The sequence below is a fragment of the Eubalaena glacialis genome, chromosome 5, assembly GCF_028564815.1.
Source record: "Eubalaena glacialis isolate mEubGla1 chromosome 5, mEubGla1.1.hap2.+ XY, whole genome shotgun sequence".
NCBI lineage: Eukaryota > Metazoa > Chordata > Mammalia > Artiodactyla > Balaenidae > Eubalaena > Eubalaena glacialis.
In genome coordinates this window covers 45748801-45769503 of record NC_083720.1, presented here as the reverse complement: position 1 = coordinate 45769503, position 20703 = coordinate 45748801, and the positions used below count along the sequence as shown (strand labels likewise).

Sequence of the window (20703 nt, the reverse complement as noted above, 5' to 3'; positions counted from 1 at the left end):
CTCTAGGTAAGTGTTGCAAGTATAGGAACCTAGAATAATGACAACCAAGTTCAAGTTGTGTCATGAATGACTGAATGATGAGTAAGATTTGGTGAATATTAGGATGAGTGTGGGGATAGAAGAAGGAGAGGATTAAGAGACTTCTAGGCAGAGGAAACTAATTGAAAGTGTGAAAGCCTAGAGGTGAGAAATAGCATAGCACTTTCCCAACAGGTGTCCCTGTTCCCCCCTTAGCCCCTTGCAGTCCATTCTCCCCACAGCAGATTGATCCTTTAAAAACATAAATTAAAATTGTGCCAGATTTATGCTTAGAATCCTCCAGTGGTTTCTTGTCTTTCAAAATAAAATTTCTTACCATGGCCTACAAGGCCCTGTGTGACCTGCCTGATTTCTGATTTCATCTCTCACAGTCTGCTTACTCCACTCTAGTCACCCTGGCCTCTTTGCTGTTCCTTAAACATTCCAGATATGATTCCATATCATAGCCTTTGCACAAACTGATCCTTCTACAAGCTTTCCCCAAGATAATCTGCTTGGTTGATACCGTCACTTTGTTCAGGACTCTGTTCAAGTCCAAGAGGCCTTTCCTGATAATACCTGATAAAATAGCAGCTGCCTTAGTCCTACCCTCATTACTCTATCAGCTCACTCTGCTTTATTTTTCCTAAGTAGCACTGATCATCAACCTGAAATATGGTTGTTGTCAGTGGTGGTGGTGTATGAATTATCTAACTAGATCACAACCACCGTGAGGATAGGTACTTTGTATACCTTTTTTTTACTGCTGGTCTCCAAGTTCCTAAAACAGTGCTTTGCACATAATTAAATTATTTTTAAACCTAGTTGAATTTTTTAGTATATTTTTTAAACACGGGTTTTCTTAAAATTATTTCTTGTAGCTTTAATTTTCAATTTTTTAGCTATCTGTAGACATATTCCCAGTATGTATTGCTGTGTTTTAAATTCATAATTTATTTTTATTCTTTTTGATTTTGAAGTTTATCAGATTAACAACATATCTGAATCATTGAAGCTTCATCTATGTAAATTCAACATTATAATAGTAATAAAAATAACTACATTTTAGTAACAAATACATAGGCAGTTGTTTTCTAACAGTTTATTTTTCCTAAAATGTTATATTGTTGTGTCTTCATCCAATCACAGATATAACCACAATACATTACATAGGCAGTGATTCAACTGTTGTACATTTCAGTTATTTAAAACAGGAAAATTTTATGCTGAGTTCTAAAAACTAGATTGGTTGTACATAGAGTCACAGATTACCTAAAGTATGTGTCCCACATATTACTAGTCCTAGTAAATGCTAAGTATCGCTCTCTTATTCATCATCATATTTTCTATGCTTTCTGTTTTGTTCAGCGTACATTATTCCTACTTTCCCAAAGCATCATCTGGGCAGCCTTGAATAGGAAGCAGTCATGTTTCTATTGAATGAGCAGTCAATGGCTGTTCACTGCAGAACAGTGGAAAAGGTGACCAAGGGTGGATTTTAAACATTTTATATCTAGTCTCTTTGTTTCTTCATATCACTTGGCAGTGCCAGCTCCTTCTCGGTTCTTTTTTCCTATGTAGTGCCTTCCCAGTCATGTGTTGTTGCTAAAACCACAAGACGAGTTGGTGATGGCCATGTGTCAGATACAAGTGTTAATTTTTAGGTCATGAATTAGTAGATCATCAAAATATGAAATGTTAAAATGTTAAGGATTACCTGTCACAAATATAAAGTTTTTTCTCTTGCAAAAATTATAGGGGATGGAGTGTTAGATCTCTCTACAAAGAAAACCAGCATAAAATCTGAAGAGTCATCCATATGTGATCCTTCTTCTGAAAATTCAATGGCTGGGTAAGCAATATCTAGGAAATATAATTTAATATTAATATAAAATTATGGAGAGAACTCTTAATACTACTCTGAATAGATTGACATATATAGTTTTCTTCCAGAATTTTTGTCACTCATAAGTGTGTGTCTCTCATACCTTTCATTTGTCCTTTCTCTTTCTTTTTTATTCTTTCTGTTAAAGAAAAGTTATCAGAACAATCACCAAACTTTAGTTCATGTTACTAAAATGAACTACCAAATTAATCATAGAATACAAACTAAGAAGCAGGACGAGTAAAGAGAATTTTAAATTCAATATTTAGGAGGCAATTTTAAGGAAAATATGTAATTTCACTATTTAATTTTTTTAAACAATCAGCCAGTTTTAAAAGTACTATACTTACTAATTCTTATAACTAACTTAACAGTGTTTAGATTTTTTTCATTGTGTTCTAGGTGTGGTGGCAGACTACTTTATCTAGTAATCACCACAAAAAATCCTTTCATGCTTTAAAAGCTGTTGTTAAATTAATTAAATAGTTAATAGTGAAATGCTGTTCTGTTGGATTTTTGGTTTTTTTTTTTTTTTTTGGTAACTTTTGCATCTTCCCATTAACAAACTGCATAGGAAGCTTTTTAGTAACATTTAAATCTCAGATGTAGAGTGTAATCTGTTTCAACTAAGGCTGTAATAGCTTTTTGAGTCATGAGGTATAGTGAGCTTTCTGTTTAAGAAACTTTAAAAGTTACAGTGATACATTTGAAATAGAAATAACATGTATAAAATCTAAAAGTATTTTACCCAAATATAACTTATCTACTTGTTTCAGATTTTAAGTTTTTATCTAGAGAAAAATTAATCTTGTGGAAATATGGGGTATTTGTGTTTGGAAATATTCTTGCTGCTACAAATTTCCTTTAAAGGGGTTGACTCTTTTATTACTTGTTTAGCGGTAACGTCACTTTTCTACTAACAAAAACTCCTTTAGGATTTGGGTATTTTATATAATGGAACTCTAATTGTAAAAAAATTATAAGTGTTGCTCTGCAAGCACCTGTCAGAGGAATAGCAACATCATGAGAATATTTTTACAAATACTGAGTTAGGATTTTATGTTCTTGGAAGGTCTGCCCGTTGAGGCCACCGTATGATTGACACATTGTCCTACCAGGACTATAGCGTTTGCTTTGATAAGGAGCAACTACTACATCTCACAGACTTAAAAGAGTCATAAGCAGTGATGTTACCTAAGCAAGGAGTATAATAAAGGAGTGGACCCTCCCCTTCCATAGCTGTGTGAGAGTCTCTCATGCATCAGTTTACCATCGTTTCATTCCATCCATCCAGGAGACTACACAGAAACAGAGAGGACTATGTGGAAAGAAGTGCTGAGTTTGCAGATGGTTTGCTCTCAAAAGCTTTGAAAGACATTCAGTCTGGAGCACTGGACATAAATAAAGCAGGCATACTTTATGGCATACCTCAAAAAACTTTACTTCTCCACTTAGAAGCCTTACCAGCAGGGAAGCCTGCATCTTTTAAAAACAAAACTCGAGATTTCAATGATAGTTATTCATATAAAGACAGTAAAGAAACTTGTGCAGTGCTGCAAAAAGTAGCCTTGTGGGCGAGAGCTCAAGCAGAGCGCACAGAAAAAAGTAAACTCAATCTACTTGAAACCTCAGAATTAAAATTCCCAACAGCTTCCAGTTACCTCCATCAGTTAACTCTACAGAAAATGGTTACTCAATTTAAAGAAAAAAATGAAAGCCTACAATATGAAACACATCCTACTGTACAGTTAAAAATTCCTCAGCTACGAGTAAGTTCTGTTTCAAAACCACAACCTGATGGTCCTGGTCTGCTGGATGTTATGTATCAAGTTTCCAAAACCTCTCCAGTCCTGGAAGGATCAGCTCTCCAAAAACTGAAAAATATACTCCCTAAACAGAACAAAATAGAATGTTCTGGGCCCGTAACTCACTCAAGTGTTGACTCTTATTTTCTACATGGGGACCTCTCTCCTTTGTGTCTTAATTCTAAAAATGGAACAGTTGATGGAACCTCTGAAAATACTGAAGATGGGTTGGATCGAAAAGATAATAAGCAGCCCAGGAAAAAACGTGGCCGTTATCGGCAATATGATCATGAAATAATGGAAGAGGCTATTGCAATGGTAATGAGCGGAAAAATGAGTGTTTCCAAAGCACAAGGAATTTATGGGGTACCTCACAGCACTTTAGAATACAAGGTAAAAGAAAGATCTGGAACACTGAAGACTCCTCCGAAGAAGAAACTCCGATTACCAGACACTGGGTTATATAATGTGACAGATTCAGGGACTGGCAGCTGCAAAAACAGCGGCAAGCCTGTGTAGATTACTTGTTAGGAAAACGTGTGTATGTGCGTGTGTGTATGTGCGTGTGCGTGTGTGTGTGCGTGTTTGCGTGCGTGTGTATGTGCACAAGTGTGTATTTGTGTGTCTGTATACACACATGTGGGAATTACAGATGCTCACTCTGACAGGAGACATGACATTTTACAGTTCAAAAACCACTTACATGCCTTTTGAAAAAAAAGTTTTATTCAGGGTTTTCACTGTGGACAGAACTATATAGTTGCTTACTTAATTCTGATAGTTTGTATTTAATCCTTGTATAAATAGGTGAAAAAGATTCAGGTTTTCTTTAGTAGTCAATAGCATAAAGCATTGTGGGAAAACAAGTAATTGTCAAGTGAAACATTTTTATTGGTGAAAGACCACTCCAGCCATTCAGTTGAACCATCTTATAATGGAAATATATTAATAGTTTGTAAACATTTTTGCATAGCATACTTACATTTGTTGTAAGTATATCAAACAACCAATCAAAGTTTAAACAGACAGCTATCTCCACACTAATAAAAATTAATATATACAGTATTAGTACACTACAGTGCATTCTATGAAATATGAAATGCACTCAAGTGCATCCACCAGGAATAGAAAAGAAAACCTTAAATGATATGTATAATGAAATTTAATATTTATCATTTAATAGTTGATTTAGCAGGAAGTTGGGGTTTATAAGGTATATACTTTAAAAAAAACTGACACATAGTTAACCCCAGCAGCTATAGAGTCCTTTAATGTAAGATGGAATACTAAGAACAAAAAGTAATTTAAATTTAATTATTAAAATAATTTAATTTTGTTTTTCATTTGAAAAATAAGCTAATGTGTAAGGTTAGAAAAGAAAGTTGGAATGCAACTTAGAGCATGTTTATAATGTGCACAGAAAAAGCTTGAGAATGATAATTTTGGTTTAAATGTGCTGGTTAGTTGATGTTATGACTACTTTAAATTTTAAGGATTGTGACACACTCCTACTATTGAAAAACCTCAGTGTAACTTTAATATATTTGCTGCTGTGACATTTCAAAACATTTTCAGTTTATCAAAATGAATTACAGATTTCATTTTGGTGGGCGATACATTATCATTTTGCTAATAACCAAATTTGCAGTTTGTTCAGGGTCTTGAATAGATTTACAGATATTTAACACTGAAGCTGTTTTGAACTTTCAGTAATGTAAACTCTCTACTAATTGGGTAGTTAGAAGCTGGGCAGTGCATTTTAACTTTTACTAGACTCATAAGAGAGACCAGTAATTTTATATAGCAGTTTCAAAATGTGGTTCAGAGTATCCATGTTGGATTTATGAAGTATGCAGTTTTAGTGGTAAAATGTTATAAAGCATGTGCCTCCATAGAAAGAATGGGGATTTGCTTCATAAATTCAAAATTCTTCGAGTGCCCCTTTTCTCTATTAAAATTCAGGTTCTGATCATTTTTTCTAAGCCAGTTTTCCTAAGTCCAAAAGGAATACTTAAAGCTGAATTTAAAAAATAAGTGCACCTTGTCAAATACATGTGTTTTTACACTTGTGTTTGTGTGTATCTAATAATCACATATACATGTAATACTAAAGAAATTTTCAGCTATTACATTTAAAAACTGCTTACATATCTTTAAGGAAACTGAAGAGTGGGAAACTACACAACTGAGTAGTTATTTGGTCTCTTAGATCCATACTGAACCCTCTTCAGCTATTAATGTTACCTGCATACTAGGGTATGAATCCTCTTGCTTTTTTTTTCCCACTAAGAAAGTATACATAATAGATTGCAAAACAGCAGATGTCAGGGTCATCTTTCTTTTTAAAGAATTAAGCCATATTTTGTGAGGGCCAGAACTTGGATTATTTAATATATTTCCCCTTCCCCCCCCATTGAAAAACAAAGTTAAAGTAAATGTTTCAACACAATTTTATTGACCTCTTTATACAGAATTTTACTTGCAAGAATTTGGGGGCTTGAATGCATTACATAATATTTATATTGTATTGAGCTTTTTTATTCCTCACACTATATTTACATTAATAAATTGATTGAGAAGTTTATAGTAAAGGGATACTTACAGAACACTTTTATATCATTTAAAAGATGACCTGACCAAAAACTTTACAGGATTCATAAAATCAGGGATCATTTTGCTATTGACTTCACAGTGATCAGTAGTTTTATAGGTAATATTATAGTTAATTTGCAGCATTTTAGTACTTGTATTATTTATTTTTGGTCAGAAATAGTAAATTAAATATTTTTTGATAGTTTATAGGTAATGATCAACCCATAACTTTTAAAAGAAACAAAATGTTTCTAATTATTGAGTTAACTTTTGATTATACAAACTAGGAAAGGCAGGGAAATTTATGGGTTCCCCTTCTCCCCAGTGATTCTATTAAGATGTTCTTTATGTTAAACTTTCAAAGTACTTTATAAATTTAGTTACCAGTTACTACTTATTAACTGACAATTTTCTGAAAAATCCAGTTTCAGCAGACTTTTAATGAAGGTGAAAGCAACCCTTATGTGCTTTCTACTTATTTGAATGTTCCTCAAGTATTTTATATTTAAAAAAAAAAAAGGAAAAGAAAAAACAGTGCCTCTGTTTTTAGAAAACTACTGCTCAGTAAAGTTGTTTAAACCATTTCTGGTAGCTAATGACAATTTTATATTAAATTGTATACTAACTTTAGTGAGACGGATTTTTTTAGTTGTTTACAGTACAAATACTTGTATTTGTTTTTTAATTGCAGTATTTCCATTGTCGCAGTAATTTAGTAAAACTCTGTGGCTGCCTTGATTTTGACAGATTTTGTTAATATAAACTGATTGTTAGGCAATTAGTTATATTTATGCATAAATCAATTGCACTATAATTCATGAATTATTTATTACAATATTTTCTAATGAATTCATGTATCTGTCTTGTGTTGTAAATGTACTGTAATTCTGTTTCTACTTTGTGTTGTTATATATCTAAATCTGATTGTATGAATTTTAATTGTTCAGTTAACGTGTTTCTAGGTTGTAATTTGTAGTAAAGCACTTCAATGCTTTTGCACTTAAATTTACAACACTGTTGGTGTGTGATTGATTTACTCATTCAGTAAAAGAAAAAAAAAGAAAAGCAAAGAAAAAACTGACTACACTGGCTTCTTTGATTCACTCTAGGAAGCAGTTTTATTAATATTAATATTAGAAATTAACTTTCTCCAAAGACAACTATTTCAACAACAAAACTTGTAATGGCAAAATGGATAGAAACTTACCAGAAAAAAAGCAGAGTTTTTTTAATATATAAATCAAACAGGAAAAGGTTAGAAAAAAATTTTAGCATGAAAAACAAGGGAGTTGTGAAACATACAATTTTAGAATCAATTGAGAATAAATTCTAGATTGGAGGCTTATGTGTATTCAACTATTTACTTATATATTAGGTTTTTCTTTGAGATTCTAACATACAAATATGGAAAAGAAAAAAATTGAAGGCAAATAAGCATATTGTGGAGTTTTATAATTTGAGAACTTAGTTATCTAATATCTGAGATATATATATATATATAATCTTAATACCTGAATATCTAATTAGTAACTTTTTAAAGCTGTTCTTCATACGGCATTAGATAGAAATTACTGGCCACTGTGGTATTTTTGAGATTTTTGAAGTTCCATTATTAAAAATAATAAGTATAGACTTCCTTGGAAAGTCAAAAGAGAGCTATAAAAATCAGTGGTTTTCAGAATAGTTAACACTAGTCATGAATTTTTAATATTTCTACTCTAGACTTTACTAACAGAAAAAAATCATTGGAGCCTTTCAGGAACTGTTATGAAAGCATATTAATCTTTAAAATATAGTGCAATGTATTTTTCTGAGAAACATGTAAAATCTCTTTATTTAGTCACAGATATGTTTAATAGGCCATAACATAACTTTTAAAGAAACCTGTTGGAAATGTGTCTATCAGAACTTTTGGGGTTTTCTTTTGCTTATGTGAAAATTATAATTTTTAATTTACTGGGAAAGAGTATAATATCACTTATTTCTTCTTATTTGATAGTTAACATTTACTCCTGCCTTTGTTCTCTACATAGGTTTCTTGAATTATCCAGTAGTGAGTCTTCAGAGTCAGTTCAATTATTTTACACTCACAACCATGAAAACATTTACAAAAAATTATTTTCAGAAAAGAAAGGATACTGAGGTCATGCCCTGTCTTCATCTGTCTAGAGGTGGCAGTGGACTTAAAAAGTTTTACTGTAATTTCGTATTTCTTATCTCTTTGATAGCTACTTTATGTCAGATCACATGCTAGTTTTAGTAGTGAAACATTGGTTGAATCTAGTAAAGATACCTTTTTTTTAGAAAGATTTTGATCTAATTTGCAAAATTTGCTTTGTTGTTTTTGTTACTCAACGTAATTTTTATAAAATGGAGATAAAATATTGCATACTTATCTGTGAAACAGGGTAAGCCAGTTTTAGGGAGGAAAATTTTTAAAATCTCACTTTTCATTTTAAAAGAAAAATTCTTTAATTTTTAATATTCATGAACATAATAACCCTTTATTTAAACAAAATACAATCTTCTATAGCAATTCATAATCAGCATATTTCAACTCCAACCCTAAATAAAATTTCTACAAGTCAGGAACTAACAACAACAAATATAAGAAATCACAAGTGGGAGGCTATTTTCATGTACAGAGTTTGGTGATATGTTTAATTTAAATAGATACTTTTCTGAAACAGAATTCTTTTAATATATTTTTATTCTTCTTGCTGCTGGTATTCGATTAAAAAGCCTTTTGTAGACCTCTACATTGGTTGCTAAGTAATCCTGGGTTTTAGTTAACATTAGATGTATGTTAGTTTTTGCAGTGGGACATTTTCCAGCATTTGAAATTAAATAATTAGGTAAGTAATGCCTTTAGTTTTGATGTAATTAATTTAGTATCTAAAATCAATTAAAAATAGATTTCATTTTTAAATAGCTTCAATTTTTATTTTATTATTAGGTTAAAAGGCCTGCAGTTTAATCTTAGAAAAGACATTCTGTTATTTATATGAAATCTAAATCCCTTAATTGTGACTATGCAAAACTCTTTTTTATTCATAATTTTATTTTCACTACCTTGAAAAATATCTATTTTAAATAAAGATAAGAAAGATTTTCTCCTACATCTTATTTTTCTTATTTGTACTAATATGGACTGATAACCATCAAAATAATTTATAAAATGTCTACTTTACAAAAATTTTAACTCCTTCCAAAGCACTTTCCATTAAATATTCTTAATATATCCAAAGCACTAAACATTAGCAATCTCTAAATATAATCATATCTATCATCAACAGCAGCTTTTATATCACAAAAAATAGGGCTTTGCTTTGACGCATATTTTGTCATAGGAAATTAATTATCACCAGTGCTTCATTTTATTTTTGCTAAACAATAATGAAGATGTCACTATTGCAGCTCTCCATAGGAGTTAGGAGTCCAGCAATACCAAAATATCTTTTGTTCAAACTCTGTTAAAATTAAAATTCCTTACGATATTAGTATTTTTGCTGTAATTCATTTTTTGTTTGATTTTTATTTTTAGTTCAACTGTTGATGCAAAATCAGAGGAAGCTACTAAAATGGAAAAAGGAAAATCAGCATTAAGCAAAGTTTTGGAATCTTTGTGCATACATCACCAGCAACAAGTTTTGGCTATGTTGAAATTTCTAGTCCAAGAGCAGAATGCTGCTTCTCTTTGCTGTTGTAATACATCATATTCTGTGTCTTCAGAATCTCAAAATCCCCTTATTGAAGATGATTTAGATGGGCTATTCTGTAGTTGTGAATATAGGCTGGCAGAAAGAGGGTATTTACACAATGAAAGACAAAGCCCTGGTTTTGTGCCTCTGCCAGTCTGTATTAAAGATATACATTGTTTATCTTGCCAAACTGTAACTATTGAACACATTAAGACAGTAGTGAATAGAGGAATTGCAAACAGTTATAATTCTCACAGGTGTTGTTCTGGACTGTTACCAAACATTCATTCCACAAAATCAGCCTTTCAGACTCCTCTTTCATCAAGGGAAATATGTGATGTTTCAGTAAGTCTTAAAGACGTTTGTAGATCTCGAAGTCCCTCACCCCCACCATTATCACCTGTACAGACTGAAGGATTTGAAAAATTGAAAGATGTCATCTCAGAGCTTTCAGCCTTAGAAAATAACAGACTTGGAACAAACATTAACCAGCCTCCATCTCTGACACCAGCAGAAATAAGCAGTGACAAAGATGATCATGAAGGTAAAATGCATAAAACTAAAAAGTCCAGTAACTCTGATTGTTTGCTCTTGGAAGACAACAATAATTGTACTACAAATCAAGAAGAAGGTGAAACTACTGTAATTTTTCAAGATTTAATGGATCGTATCAATGAAAAGTTAAAATCAATAGAAACGATAGATATGACAAACCTTATAAAATTATCTAGCAGTGATTGTAATAGAGACAATGATTTAAAATTGAGAGATTTAATAACCTCTCTCTTGCATAATGCAAAGGCCAGTGATTACAGTTTTATGGAATTACTGAGTCAACATGATAAAAAGGTAGAAAATAAAACTATTCAGACAAGATTTCGAAAGCGTCAAGAAACCTTATTTGCAATGCGCAACTCTCCTGATTCACCCATATTTAGAAGGCAGTCTTTACAGATAAAAAGAGAACTTGCTAGTCTTGATGAAAACTTTATAAGAAAAAAATACACTGAAAAAAATCCAAGGAAATTTATGTGCCATGATGAACTATTTTCAGCGGACAAAGAAGAATTCTATCATTGCCAAGGGCCTTCTTTACAAAATTCTAAAAGCCTTCAAGATAATCACCATGCAGAAACATTTTCACCAGATTATGGATTACAATCATTGCAACTACCTCTTAATTTAGAAACTAACTTGGCTTTTGATGCATTTTCAGAAAGCTTTAAAACAACTTCTGAGAAAAGGAGCATAAGAAGATCACAGGAGAAATCTGTGGCTGGAAAAATTTTTTTGCAAAATCATAAAGAGAATCCAAAATTAGAGAATATTCAAACTCCTTTGAAAAGTGATGTCCCTGGACTTCTGAGCAGAACTAAACGAAATATTGTACCTCCAGGGTGGTATTCTATATATGTAACAAATAATTATATTTTCAAAAAATCCCCTAAGGCCAAAAAAGTTTCTGACTCTACAAAAAAAAAAGATCCAGTAAAAAATATTCAGATTGAAAGCTCACACAATATAGACTTAAACAAAATTGCAATGAATTCTAATTTACAAGTTGTTGTGGAACGTTTGGAAGATACAATAAATATGGCCAAAAAGTCTTGGAATAATCAGTCATTATCGGAAGGATATAAAGCATCCAAGAAATTGATAGAAATTGATGGTAAAGATCAACATGCTGGTAGAAATATGACTCTTACTGTAAGTAGAATGACATGCAAAGAGCAGAGTTTACCAAAATCCATAGTGGCATCTACCAATATTAAAAGCAATCATATACCTACAATAGATTTGAATAACAAAAGACTTGATAACCAGAAAAAGTCATCTGTTTTAAATACAGGTAGCTTGATTTCCAGTGTTGAAAATGTACCAACAAAATATGAAGCCATTGAAAGCTCTTCTTTTGCCAACTATTCTAGTCCTATCAAACTCATGTTTTTATCTGAGGTTAAAAGCAGTGAAGGAGTCAAATATACTTTAACTTCAGTTGGTAATTCCGAATCAAATCGCTGTCTTCCTTCGGAAAAACGACCAACTCATCAAGTAAATGAAAAAAAAAAAGAAACAAGTGAGAATACCCCAAATGCTAACTTTGAAAATTGTAGTTCTAATTTTAATGATAGTGACGGTCTCCAAAAAGAACTAAACAAATTTAATTGTGCAAAAGAAACTGCAGAATCCTCTGCAGTGTTTACAGATGATATGAATAGTGATAAGCCGCAAGAGGAACCTAAGGAATATTCAAGCAGTGCTATTGATTCATCTTTTAAAAGAAAACCAGGTAGACCTAAAAAAATAGGTCCCCAGGTTGTGAAACAGATTAAGCGACCAATTGGAAGACCACCAAAACCTAAAACTGACCAAACGGACATCACCATTTGCCAAAATGAGTCCTTTAGTCCTGAAAAGAAAAGCCCAGAATCTCTCATATCAGAAGTAAAAGAAGGTATATATAAAAAGAGTATTATAGTAACTGTTATTTATGGAAGGTCAAGAAGAACTAAAAGGCATGTTTCTGAAGGAAGTGTAAACATAAACAATGGTATGTCTTTAAATAATAACGTTGCTGATTTTCCAACAGAATATAATAGTCTCAGAAATATTAGAGAATATGAAATAGACTCGGGTGAAAGAATAAGTGCTATTTCAAGTCTGACTACTGAAACTGAGACCTTGGGGTCTGGCTTTGAATATGTTAGACCTATCAAGAACAAGTCTGTGATACCTCAACCTTCCAAGAACATTATTCGACCAAATCAGAAGTCTTTGGCAATAATTAGGAAGCCTGGTAGACCCGCAAAAGTGAAAATCTCTGGCATATCTGTGACTATTAATAGAATTTCACCTCAGGAGAGAGAAGTAAGTATTAGCAGCTGCTTACCTCCTTTAGAACAAGAGAATATATTAGAAAAAAATCTGCCTGAAGTAAAATATGATCACCAGTGCACCGTGGATACAAGGCACACTGAAGCTGACGAATTTAAGAATGGATCAAAAAGTATGGTTGCTACTATACCTTTGAGACATTCTATTAGGGATCGAAAACCATCTCTGCATTTCTTACATTCATTAGCATCTTCTGGTTCACTTATTTATAGAAATGCTCTGCTCCATAAATCATGTAAACTCCATTTGCAGAAAGGTAAATGTCAGAAGGACAAACATAAGCAGTCAAGGATTAAAATAGCTTCCAAAGGTACACCAGGAGCTAGAAATTCAAGGAATGCAAAAAAGCGTTTGGAAGATAAGTTAATACCCATTTCTGAAGTATCCTTGGACCCTATAATTTCATCAAACCCTTTGCTCAGGTGGTGGGCTGCTTCTACTTCAAACGATTCCTTATTAGAGGAATTAAACAATAGATTTGAGCAAATAACAAATGCTTGGTTGCCCGTGAGTGGAGATGAAGCTGAAAATTGTGTTCATAAAAAAAGAGAACACATTGAAAATGATAACTTCAAAATAGCAAGCCCTTTGGACACCTGTTTTTTAGAACTTGAAGTTTCACCTGTAAAAATGCTTTTTCGGAAAAAGTATGATTTGAATGAACTCTGTACCTGGTTTATGCAAACAACAGAAACACAGTCTCTTTCACTAGTTAGAAAAGCAAATGCACGAAACCCTTTGGAAGTAATAAATACCAGAGGAATTAAATTAGGGACCAAATATTCTGATTTTAATACCAGCCCCTTCAGAAAGCACTTTAAAAAATTTGCACTATCTTCTCCTTCAAAATCAGCAGGGAAGTTGCATATACTGCATAAAATGGTTAGCTCTCCACTCTTAAATGTGAAAAGTAATTTAACACTAACTAGGTTAAAAAGAACTGAGTTTAAGAGGTTGCGACATGAAAGGTGGAGAAGAGAGGGAAAGCTGCACAGCCATGGAACAGGTGCTTGGATCTCTAAAAGGAGGAACTTAAGATTTTTTTGCCAGAACCAATTTTTGAGTAAGACTGAGGGAGGAACAAATGCTGACATCCCACGCCAAGGAAAAAACACAGTAGATAATCAGTTTATTTTGCCACCTAAGGTCAGGGATGACTTTTTGCAACAGAGGGTGGCAATGTCTGACTTCAAAACACATGGTAGTTTAGAGAATAAATTTAAGTCAGAAGCAAAGGAGAATGGAACAAACTGCAGCCAAAAAGATTTTGAAAAGGGCCCAAGACTAGGAAATGTAGGTCCAAATAATTGGAGGTCAAAAACCTTAAAAGATTGTAGAATATTTTTGAGGAAGATCAACTATCTTGAACACAGAAATACTTTTAAGTTAAATACAATCATTTACTCTCCTGAATCTGTTAACAGTGGAAGTAATCATCAAACTCACATAGAAGAATCAAAGCACATTACCTTAAGATCCCATTCTGCTAGGCAAAATTCTTTTAAAAAGCAATCTAAAGAAATAGAAAATGCTAAAGCAAATAGTCCTTCAAGCAATAAATTTCCTAGCCAACTTGACAATAGTAAATTAAATAAATGTGTTAACTATGACAAGAATCCTTCTGATAATTCTGAAGTTCTTAGCAAATTGAACAAAAGAAAAAGACCACCATGGAAGACCACAGAAATGTCAACAAAAAGACATAAACGGCAGTCTTGCAACAGTGGACAAATGGCAAACTATTATTCAAAATCCCAACTAGGTAAGTTTTTCTCTCCTTAATTTTAAAGTTTCATTGTAGGTGCCTTGAGTAAAGTATGAGATAATGGGTAGAAAAAGAACAGCTGATTTAGTTTTATTTCCAAAATATTTGGACAATCTAATTTCTTGGCACCTAGTATGAAACTCATGAAATTAGGTGCTGCTCAATGTCCCAGTGCACTTCCCCACATCTAAATGTGTCCAGGATTTCAAGCAAATTAAAGTATATTTGAGACATAGAAAGCTTCTAAAAATATTAATGTGAACATTACCTGCTTTTGCATCTGATAGTTCTAATATAAAATATAGAAAAACGGTTTGACAAATAAATATGCCCAAGTAACTATCTAAAAATTAACTACTACACTACAGGCTAATATATATTTATTGTCTTGATTTGAGACCATCTGGAAGGAAGTGAAAACTATCTCATGGCTAAATTGATAAAGACTATAACATATGTAACAATCCTAGGGTATCAGTCTCACATTCACCATTAAGTTGTTAGGCCCTTTGGTACTACTTTGGGAACCACTTTAAGATTTTATTTATTTAAAGAGTGTCAAGGAACAAGATTTTTTTTCCAATAAATCAGCAACTTGTTGAATAGTTTTTTCATATCTGACATTGAACGAGATTCCATGGATATAAAGGATTTCTTTACGGAGATAATCCATAGCCTAGCAAGGGAGAAAGTCGTATACAGGTAATTTTAAGGTAATGCTAAATTCAGAATGCAAACTGAAATTACTTTAGCAAGTAATTATGGGCTTTACTCAGTTATACTGACCTGACATTGGTGCCTCAGGGAGACTTGTTACCCCTAGAACCTAGCAAAAATTGGATGTAAACACTGTAGTTGCCATCATAGCGAGTTCAAGCTCTGCTTACTGATAGGTGCTAGACAATTTAGGATAAGTAAGAGTGTGGTAGTGCTTGTTGATTACTTCCCTGATGTGAAAGAGTGCTGGGTTACATTTGGAAATTTAAGGATATTTTATTGTATGGTTGCATTGTTACATTGTGTATTTTAGGGGAGTCGTTTGTGGGGTCCAGAAGGTATTGGCGGCTTTATTTTTGTTACCTTTTTAAAAAACTTTTTTAAAAGCTAAAAAAACACTCTCAGGTCTTAAATTAAAATATTAAAAGCAGTAATTAAACTCAAGTTTTAATAGGTTAGAAGATTATTATGACCCCCAAAATTCAATTACTTAACTGAATAACTTTATAATACCTATTTCAGTATATCTAACATGCAGTGATTTTAAAATTTTAACTATCTAACATTCAGTGATTAAAATTTTAAAGGTGGTCAAATTAGAGTCTCCATTATGAAAGATGAGTCAAATCTAAAAGTAATGCCCTTTGTTTCTTGCCCTAAGGATAACTAAAAATAATATTATAACAAATAGTATGTCAGGGAAAAAGAGGGAAGAAGTCTGATAGTTATTTTTTTAAAAGAACTTATAATTCACCTAAAAATATTCACACATATTTTTAAAAAACTGCGATGAATGGAGAATAAAGTGTAGTGTTTCATTTTTAATTCTTTATACCATCCTCATTTCATACTAAAGGTAGTTTACATTGTCATTTTTCAACAGAACTGTATTTTGTTCCTTCCAGCTTCTTAACCATTGTATCTTTCTAAGGTATAAGTGTAAATTTATTTTAATATGATTCTTCATCTCACTATAAATATGAGATCACCCTAGAAAAATAAGATGGAAGATGCCTAATTATTACTTTTCAAATTAATTTCAAATCCTCTTGTGACATTTAAAAATTTTTTAATATCATATTAAGAGTTGTTTTTCACCTTTTCTCATTTTAAAAATTACTAGTAGTAGTTCCTGTTCTGCTTAAAGTTTTATTTATCTTTTACTGATAACTTTCCTTCTTTATTTTTTAACATTCTTTTTTTTTCCACTCAATCAACAGGGACATTATTTTTATAAAGTTGTATTTATAGCAATATTTGTTATATTATCTGATTTCTAAATGTTTCTTAAGGTGTTGTTTTCTTCTCATTATTCTTGATATTCCATACTTCTTTTTGCCTTTTTGGAAATGACACTAAAATTCATTATTAGTTTTATATGTGTTTTTCTTCTTCATAGAGTACTTAGTGACTGGAAATTTGAGATAGACTTTTAACAACAGGACTTTTCTAGGTATATAATGAATTAATAGAATATTTCTGTTGATAAAGAGTTTTGCTTCTACCACGAATGTCTTGTTTTTAAACATTTCAAGATTAACTGTCCAGATATAGTTTAATACACAGAAGTTTCAAAAGTTATACTTGACTACATTTGTACTGCTATATATCAACTGTAGACATGGAAAGGAAGAAGAAGAAATGCAATTCTATTCTATTCTTGTTTCAGCAAATACTTTTTGAATGCCTACAATATGCTCTTAGGCACCGGAAAAGGTTCAAAAAGTTCTTTTTCCATCGAAGTGAGAAAACAAGATCTATATCGCTTATTTATTCAATATATAGAGTGTATTTTATGTTTTAAGTGGGATATTATATGTTTTAAGAGGATAGAATAGTGAAAGTCATGGTTTGTACTCTCAAGGAGCTTATCATCTCATGGGGGATAGTGAATAGGCAATTCCGGTAGAAAGATGAGTGCTGTGATGGGAGAGATTGGCTGTAAGAGCACATAACAGGGAAATTGAACCCAGGTTCAGAGAATTAGGCAAGGATTCCTACTTTTAAGCTGGAGTTTGAAGGATGACAAAGTATTAGAAGTCCAGAGAGTATTTCAGGCAGAAGCAAATTGCATGGGGAAAATTTGGGTGACAGAAGAGAGCAGGCTTGTCTGGAGCACTGATTAATTTAGTTCGTATAGCTGAGACACAAAATAGGAATTAAGGATGGGGCAAGGGGTAGATGGAAAAGTGGCAAAAGAGAAAGCTACTGATGGAAGCATAGCCCAAATTGTGAGGTCAGCATCAGTTAATGAAAAAAATATATATATCTTGAGCCCTAGTAGTGACAGTAATGGGGAAGAATCGATATATTTGAGAGAGATCCATGAAGTAGAATCAACCTGTCTTAGAGAAGAGAGGAATAAAGGATAACATCCAGGTCTTCGGCTTGAACATCTGGGTAGGTGATCGTAATATTCCCTGAGATATAAGAGAACACTCAAGGTGTTCAGTTTTAGACATAAGAAATTTGAGGTATCTAGTGGGGTATCCAAGAGAAGATGTTTAGGAAGCAATTAGTTAATACGGGTTTTTTGCTCAGGAGAGGGGTCTGAGCTGGAGATAAAGATTTGGGGGCCAGCAAATAATTGAAGCCATGAGAGTGGAAGAGACTGTTCAGTGTAAAATATGAAGAACATAGGGTCTCAGAGCCCCAAAGATATGGAGAAAGGAAAAGATATGTGTAAAAGGAGACTGATGAGTAGTCAGGAGGTAAGAGGAAAGCCAGCAGAGCGTGGTGAAAGGAAATATGTTTTAAGAAGGGAAAAAAAAACAGTGTAAAATGTTATTAAGAGGTCAGTTAGGCCTTGAAATGTTCCATTGAACATAGCACAAGAGGTTATTTTAGAGATTTGGGAGAGAGCAGTTTTGGTGGACTAATAGAGCCAGAAATGTTATGATTGACTAAATGCAGGAAGAGGAAATGAAGAAAATTAGCACAGAAAAATGTAAATGGCTATGATTGGAGAGAAAATAGGGAAGTAGTGAGAGGAAGCCCAGTTAAAGGATGTTTAGATGCCAATGGCAAGAAGCCAGTGGAAAAACAGATTGAAGATAGAAAAATGAGATGGCAAGTAGGAGAAATGGAGTGAAGCCCCTGACTTGATTATGGGATATCTTGGGGCATCATTAGAGAGATTGGTTTTGGCCAGAAGAGTCATTTCTCTCTTAAAACATGAGAATAGTGGGAATAATATATGAGGATGCAAAGCAGTTTATAAGTTTATGGGCAGACTATTGAGGATAGTAGAGTCTATTTTCTATGAATCAAGAGGTAATCTAAGAGTAGCATGGTGGGCATTGAGCTCTGTGGATAATGTTTGAAATACTGTCTCAAGAAACAACAGGATTGAACAGCTTTGTGATTTTATCTCAGTTGCCAGAATGTAAGCTTGGAGAAAGGTGGGCCCTTATACTTAAGAGTAATTAGGTTCACCAAGTGGGTGTAACAGAAAGAAAAGAGATCAAACCAAGAATTCATTCTGTGAATTGTGATAAACTATGTGATCAAAGTGTAATTCTAAGGAGTCTTTTTCTAATAGTTGCACACAATATAGATTTGAGGGGAGGGCAGAATGGGGTGTGTGAAGGGCCAATTGTAAGAGATGGTTTCTGAGGTGATAATGGCCTAAAATTGTGTATGACTATTGAAAATAATAATATAGGCCTCTTTAATGTCAGTGTCTTTTGAATTCCTAAAGCAAATGTGTGCCTTTTCCTAATTGATACATATCTGGATGTAATAAATGGACTTTGGACACCTGTGAGGAAATTTCAAACTAGAACAACCTAGTGTGTACTTAAAGCTACTAGTTTCCTAAAACGTTAAATTTTCCCATAAAAATTCAGAACTCAAGTTGACACTTTGGATTGGATTGAAAAAAGTTCACTTTGTCAGCTTCTCCTGTTTTGTGGTCTATCCTCAAAAATGACTGAATATATATATTCTTTCCATTCAGAATTCTGGTTTTCACTCAGGTATATAACTGATGGGTGATTACTCCTTTAACTACCTAAAACCGATACTAACCGTGCATACTTCTCTGGTCCTGCTAATGAACATTTTACCATATTTTTTTTGAATCCTAACTCAAGATATTCTTTTAAATGTGTATGGTTGAGGCAACCCTCGGCACAGAGTATCCTTTAGCATTTAAAAATAAAATTTAGAGTTAGAGTTACTTCATGTGCTGTTATTCAGCATCATAATTATCTTCTAATGGAAACACTGTGAAGCATAGAGTAGATGATTTTCTGAATTTCATTCTGATAGAAAAACGTTTCCAGACGATTTAGTCACCTTAATCTAGTTGCTACGCAAGCGTTCCAGAGGTGCATTCCAGGAAATGCTAGTCCGCCAAGATGTGCCGTGTGCAGAGCGTTCTGTGGTCTAATAACGTTGGGAAATGCTCCCTTCTCTTTCCTGCGCTTACTGAGTCGCAGTGCCCCATTAGCATGTTAAACTGCATTCTCCAAATGCTATATCCCACAGAACACAGTTTGGGCAACATAATTAGGAAACACTGCTCTACATAGTTTCCTGCTAGGCTTTCTCTGTACTTACTGTGATGTTCCCAGAAAGAAAGCAATGACTGTAAAAATGTAAGTTAATCTACGTACTAGATTTGTTCTTGTACATAAATTGTTAGAGTAATCAAAATTAAATTGTAAGTGCTTTACTAAGATTCACCATTAAAAGAAGACACATAATTAATATTTTAGGCTCTGTGGGCTTTATAGTCTCTGTTGCAACTACTCAATTCAGCTTCTGTGGCATAAAAACAGCAATAGACAAACACATAAGTGAATGAGCATGGCAATGTTCCAATAAAACTGCTTACAGACGCCCCAAGTTAGAAAGTTAATTTTGTTTGAAAATAGTGCTGTACTCCATATCCATTAATAGGGAGAATCAAACAAATTATCTTTCTTCAGCTTATACTAATTATGTTGCCAAAGTGAAAAAACAACTTGAAATATTTTTTGATAAGTTCCCTCGGTTCCTTTGTAACTCTAATGTCTAACAATGCATGGTGGACCAGCCTATTTGGTATAATAAGTTTCATTTTTGTATATTAGATTTTATTTCATAATGAGTTAAGAAAGGAAGAGCTGTGGTAGCAGTCAGTTCAGGTGGCTTTCCTCTCTGTATTACAGACGGTGAGAAAGTATCTTACGAGTTTAGGAAAACATACGAGATCAGTGTCTCCTCAAGTCTTAATTTATCCACACTCTTAATTTGGTCAGAACTGGATGAAACAAAGACAGATATTTTAATGTAAGAAATAATAAATACATTGACTTATTCTTTATTACATGGGCTTCA

At 32.9% G+C, this 20703-nt stretch overlaps 1 protein-coding gene across 5 annotated transcripts in view; it reads left to right on the top strand.

Annotated features, from left to right (window-relative positions):
• Positions 1 to 20703, top strand: part of LCORL (ligand dependent nuclear receptor corepressor like) — a 175858-nt gene that overhangs the window by 143114 nt on the left and 12041 nt on the right. For 2 of the 5 annotated variants that reach the window (XM_061191261.1, XM_061191262.1), the window contains exons 6-7: positions 1777 to 1870; positions 3198 to 4450. The exons of 1 other annotated variant lie outside the window; for it this stretch is intronic. In XM_061191261.1, the coding sequence (XP_061047244.1) occupies positions 1777 to 1870; positions 3198 to 4227 (1124 nt within the window). In that variant the 3' untranslated portion in view covers positions 4228 to 4450. Of the gene's footprint in view, positions 1 to 1776; positions 1871 to 3197; positions 4451 to 20703 lie in introns of those variants that run through there. 2 more of the 5 variants (XM_061191263.1, XM_061191268.1) reach the window with 2 other exon arrangements.